Source organism: Alosa sapidissima, chromosome 18 (genome assembly GCF_018492685.1).
Source record: "Alosa sapidissima isolate fAloSap1 chromosome 18, fAloSap1.pri, whole genome shotgun sequence".
Classification (NCBI taxonomy): Eukaryota; Metazoa; Chordata; class Actinopteri; order Clupeiformes; family Clupeidae; genus Alosa; species Alosa sapidissima.
Genome location: NC_055974.1, coordinates 14,017,916 through 14,023,350, shown reverse-complemented (window position 1 = coordinate 14,023,350; position 5,435 = coordinate 14,017,916). Strand labels below are relative to the sequence as shown.

Sequence of the window (5,435 nt, the reverse complement as noted above, 5' to 3'; positions counted from 1 at the left end):
ATAGACTGAAAGAAAAAAATATATAATCTTTTCATTTAAAATCAAGTCAAATGAAGTAGCAAATGCCATAACACAACATTAATGACTCTATGAAAGAGCTTGTGATCTGAAGTGAGCACAATGCGGAGAATGGTAAATGTCTGACACCTACTGGATATTCTTACATGCAATCAGAGCCGGACAGTAACGGAGTACATTTACTTGAGTACAGTACTTGAGTACAATTTTGAGGGATCTGTACTTTACTCGAGTATCATTTTTGGGGAGTACTCATGACTACTCAAGTACATTTGAAAGGCAAATATTGTACTTTTTACTCCACTACATTTCTATCCATAACCGTGAGTACCCGTTACTACTTCTAAAAAGGAAAAAAGAAAAATCTCGGAAACCCTCAATTTGTTGTTTCCCTCTCAAACGTGATTGGATTGTGCAGGCGCCACTGATTAGGACAGCCTATCAGCAATCACCTTCAGCTTTCCGCCAAAGTCAACTCCATGGTCAGATTTAGATAAGAGATGAAACCATGGATGAAACAATGGATGAAGACGCAGAAGGTCCATCCTGGGAATGTGACAACCTGTGGCCCCACCTCGCCAGACTATTTCAATTTTCTGAACAAGTTAATGATAGTTTTCGCTTCAAGTCTTTCAATTACAAAATAGTATTTTGTATTTGAAATACATATTTTAAATACATGTATTAGAAATACTGCCCATCCCTAGCAACATGGTAAAAAGATGAAAATGACTTGATTTTACTTCCAATTCATTTTACATTCTCCAAGGTATTAACATTAACATTTTCATAACTCCATATATGACGTTTCTGTACATAAATGTAAGCACTGTGGCAGTAGTAATGCAATATTTAGAAAATGTAGGCTACTCTTGTACTCTTGATACTGAAGTACTTTTAAAAACAAGTACTTCAGTACTTTTACTTAAGTAAACATCTGACTGTTGTACTTTTACTTGTACTTGAGTAAAATTTAGCAAAGGGTATCTGTACTTTTACTCAAGTAATGAAGCTGTGTACTCTGTCCGCCTCTGCATGCAATGATACGCAAATGACAAATATAAGGCTACTACTTTCAAATCGGAGTGATATTTTAAAGAAACTATTAGGCCTGCATCTGTGAACCTTTCTAGTTACAACGCATAAGTTATTTGACTGAGCATTGGGCACATTAAATTATCTTATTAAAAAAATTACATGTTTGTTTAGTGTAATAAATAATCATAGAGTTCTGTAATTGACTGGGTCCAGTCAGAAGCGCTGAAACACTCTTTACAGCTGTAAGGAGCAAATTGAAGATGTATGACAATTATCCAAAAATTGTTGGTATTCTCTAAAAACACCATTACCCAAAATGCAGTCTGTCAGTTTTTTGTTTGTCGTCTATATTCCGGCGCACTGCAGCCATATCGAAAATGCCGCCAACTACTGGGAACGAAGGTTATTGACAGGGGTGAAAGCAAGGTTTTGAAACAACGTGGCCAGATATAAGGCAATTATTAGTTTATCTCTCAAGTGTTCACTCTGCGCTGGATTATCCTCAGTTAGGGGCGTGGGCCTCCTGCAACTTTCAAGGCAAACTGCAGCTTTAAAAGTGGGCTGTTCCTGATTGCTTTGGTAAGAATGAGGAAATACTGAGTAACAACGGTCCGAGGGAGAGCAAGTCCCAAGATATCCGACACAAGACCGTCCGAGCTTCTGAAGTGAGCGTCCGACTGAGCAGAGCTCCCCAGTAGCTGACCATATCCTCGCCCAGCATCCGCGAGGCTGATGGGGGATTCAGGAATTACGAGCGGTATAACGCGTGAGTGCAAATCACGTTTGATATAAAAAAAAAAATATTCAAACCACTGCAGATAGTGTTTGAAGGGCGCAACTGTCTTTCAAATGGTTTATACACGCCCTTAAGATGGAATAGGCTGGTGTCAAACGACCGCAACTCGTTTCAAATACTGTGGAGTTTACATATTGTGGCGTAGTTGGATAGGGGACTGTCAGTTGACCAGTTTGACAAAATTACCGTGACCATGCCCTTACCCCATGTAGACTACGAATGTCACCGAGAAAGTCTGTTTTCGACCCCAACCACACTCAGGTTATTTTGTGGAATACAGGGATCTACCAGTTCGGTAGTAATTGAGTTCAGTGCAGCTTCGCGTTGGTCTATCGGTGGCTGTTGGCCACAACTGCGTGATGGCATTATTGAGAACAGTCGTATGATTTTTATTGTTGAGGTTCAATTAAGTGCATCACTTGCTTTGGCTTATAGTAGGCTAAACCACATACTTTAGTCTGTGTAGGCTAATTACAGTTGAATACCTGTACTTCCAGACCAGAGTCTAACGTTTCCCTTCTCTAAACAAAACCCATACCCCAAGTAGATAGTGTAGACACAACCCTGCAAAGGATGACGTAGGATATATGTATGGGTATAGCTGTATTTCGGGTAAATGTTACATGTGCAGTCATGCTCCTACATGTATTTAGATCCTTTTGGAGTTCATGCATGTCTGCCCTAATTCTGAGGAATAGTTATCCCGTGCGTAAAGAACCATACTATCCAAAATCCTGAAATCTCTAAACTGTTTACCTTAGTCTCTTGGTTCCAGCTATACGTCATTCATGTGTTTACAGATTTAAGGTTGGACTTGTCCTTGTCTCTGAACATGTGACATCTTTCGATAGTGACCTCTCGTCCTCTCTCCTCTCAAACACCCGCGCAGCTGTTGTCTGCACGAGCCAAAAACTGCATCCGCGGGCTCATTTCATTAGCGAGTGCCATCCAGCATAAGCTTTTTAGGGAAAACCCACACGCGCTCCAACGTGAGCTGCATAGTGTTGCTTACTCTAGTGTGGACTCTAGGGACTTAACAGAAGGCCAGAGGAAGTTTTATCAGTTAATGTGAAGATTCATATACGTACAGACGAAAAGGAATGTGGTGTGTGCGTGAGTTGAGGGAAGGCCTGATGCCTATCTTTGGCCTAAAGTTCGACCTCATACACACGCAAACACATACGTATTGACATACGTATATTTATTTTTTTACCAAGCCTGGCTTCGAGGCATGAGCATCTGTTAGTAGCTGATAAAGCAGCTAATACCACTCCCTCAGAGTTTGTGAGGAGTAGTAATTAAAGGCTATGTATCTCTTGCAGACCTTTTTTTCAGTGGACCTACTGTATTTGGTTTCTTGTTCTGTCATATTGCAGAGGTCAGGTCGGGAGGTTTCTACAGAGATTCTATTACCCTGTCCAGAAATGAGAGGAGAATAGAGAGACTAATACAATGAGATATAAGTGGAAGTTCTCTTGGCCAGGATTTCATTCAGTGTTGACTGGATGTAGTCTTTGAGCCTCAAAAGAATGCAGGAAGAGAAAACGGATCCCCACAATGTGATTCCAAGCAAGTTTTCTTGTTAAAACATTTCATTCTGTCTTGAATGCATCCGTATGGCATTTGGAAAAGGGCATTAAATGTCAGATAAATGAGTGTTAATGTCTGAGATGAGATGTAGGACTTGACACAACAGTGACACTCATACATTCAGAAGAGGCTCCCTTTTTAGTATGTTTTATTACAAATGACTTGACGGTTGTATGTTTTTCTATGGTAACCTGACGTCTTATCTATTGTCTCTAAGTGCATTCTGGCGTCGCTTGTATGCGTATCTCTTGACTCATGTCCTAGAAACCTAGAAAGGGAAGTTTCTTTGAATACAAACAAAGTCTAAAACGCCTTGTCTTTCCTTTTTCGTCTCTCGTTCCTGGTCTTGTTTTGTCTCTTTACTCCCACCTCCACCTGTCATATAGTAGGCTATTTAGTATTTATGTAATGGTTAGTGTTTATGTAAGGCTTCTCTCTAATTGTTCCTTTGGATGTGATTACTCACAAGCATGCTAGCATACCTGTCAGTGGAGACACCTGTGTGGAGACAGCAGAGCAGGGCAGGTTAATGAGAAATGTAAAGGTAGGGCAACACGGGCACACACGTCACGGCAACAACTGGGGGAGTGACCAAAGGTGGTTCACGTTACCTGTTTGTTTGTTGTTTATTTATTGTTTGATCTTTCATGGTCGCTGCTTCGCTCCCTGTTTGTTTCTCTCCTCGTCTTTTCTGTCTCTGTTTATCTTCTCCTCTCTCTCTCTCTCTCTCTCTCTCTCTCTCTCTCTCTCTCTCTCTCTCTCTCTCTCTGTCACTTTCCCTCAAACTCTGTCATGTCATGTCTCTCTAGTATGCCCATTGGTGCAGTGTGCTTAGACACTAAGTAAATGAAAGCAGTAGAAAACGCTAATAAATTTTTCTGTCTTTTAGAAACACATCACGCATACACACCCATGCACAGACACAGGCCAAAGTGTATTTGTGTGTGTGTTCATTCTACATATTAGACACACAATGCCACAGACACAGTGGACAATGGTCTCTTTGTCAGCTTGAGGCGGGCCTGTTTGATTTAATTTTTTTAGGAATGCTGCGCGCGGTGGAGAGAATGAAAACAGTCGGGCTGGGCCGCTGCATAGCTCTGCTGCAGCATTCTGAGCTTGTGACCTTTTGACCTTGTCATACTGCAGCACATCGCAAACACGACCTCCCAACCAGACCAGATGATTCCATGGGAAAGTTGTGTGTGTGTGTATAGTATAGTATAGTATAGTATATATACTCTTTTGATCCCGTGAGGGAAATTTGGTCTCTGCATTTAACCCAATCGGTGAATTAGTGAAACACACTCAGCACACAGTGAGGTGAAGCACATGCTAAAACTTCAGCCATGGCCTAGTGGTCGGGGTTCGAACCGGCAACCCTCCGGTTACAAGTCCAGAGTGCTAACCTGTGTGTGTGTGTGTGTGCACGTACGTTGTGTGGCTTTGCTGTGTAAGTGAGTGTGCACGTTGTGTGGCTTTGCTGTGTAAGTGAGTGTGCACGTTGTGTGGCTTTGCTGTGTAAGTGAGTGTGCATGTGAGCGAGAGCTCTTAAGAGTCTGTGCATACATATTTAACAAGACTTGGTGAGCTGTACAGTTACAACAGCAACTGATAAGACCGCATTGACAGACCCACCTAACTGTAGTAAAGAGACAGGTGGGGGGCAGGGCACCACAGAATGGGAGAGAGATGTGGGAGCCAGAGAGTGGCAGATGGACAGAGACAGAATAAAAATGAGGGAGAGAGAGAAATAATTTTCTAATATACACAGGAGAGATGTTAAATTCTAAGTGCTATAGGAAGAATCCAAGTGTTTTAGGAAGTGCTATCATCAACAACAAAATAACGGCAACAATAGATATTAAATATAACTGAAAGCAGCAACGAGGGGGCCAAGCAGCCAAGCTGGAGTTGTCATGGCAACTCGATGTTGTTACATCAGACATATAGCTATAAGCAGTCACAGCAAGTTTCATGTATAAGATTGGTT

General features: G+C 41.6%; 1 protein-coding gene across 2 annotated transcripts in view; it reads left to right on the top strand.

The window, feature by feature from the left end:
• Positions 1–1,442: 1,442 nt before the first annotated feature.
• rell1 (RELT like 1) overlaps positions 1,443–5,435 on the top strand; it is a 48,697-nt gene continuing 44,704 nt past the window's right edge. For both annotated transcript variants that reach the window (XM_042069005.1, XM_042069006.1), the window contains exon 1: positions 1,443–1,822. In XM_042069005.1, the coding sequence (XP_041924939.1) occupies positions 1,789–1,822 (34 nt within the window). In that variant the 5' untranslated portion in view covers positions 1,443–1,788. The remainder of the gene's footprint in view (positions 1,823–5,435) is intronic.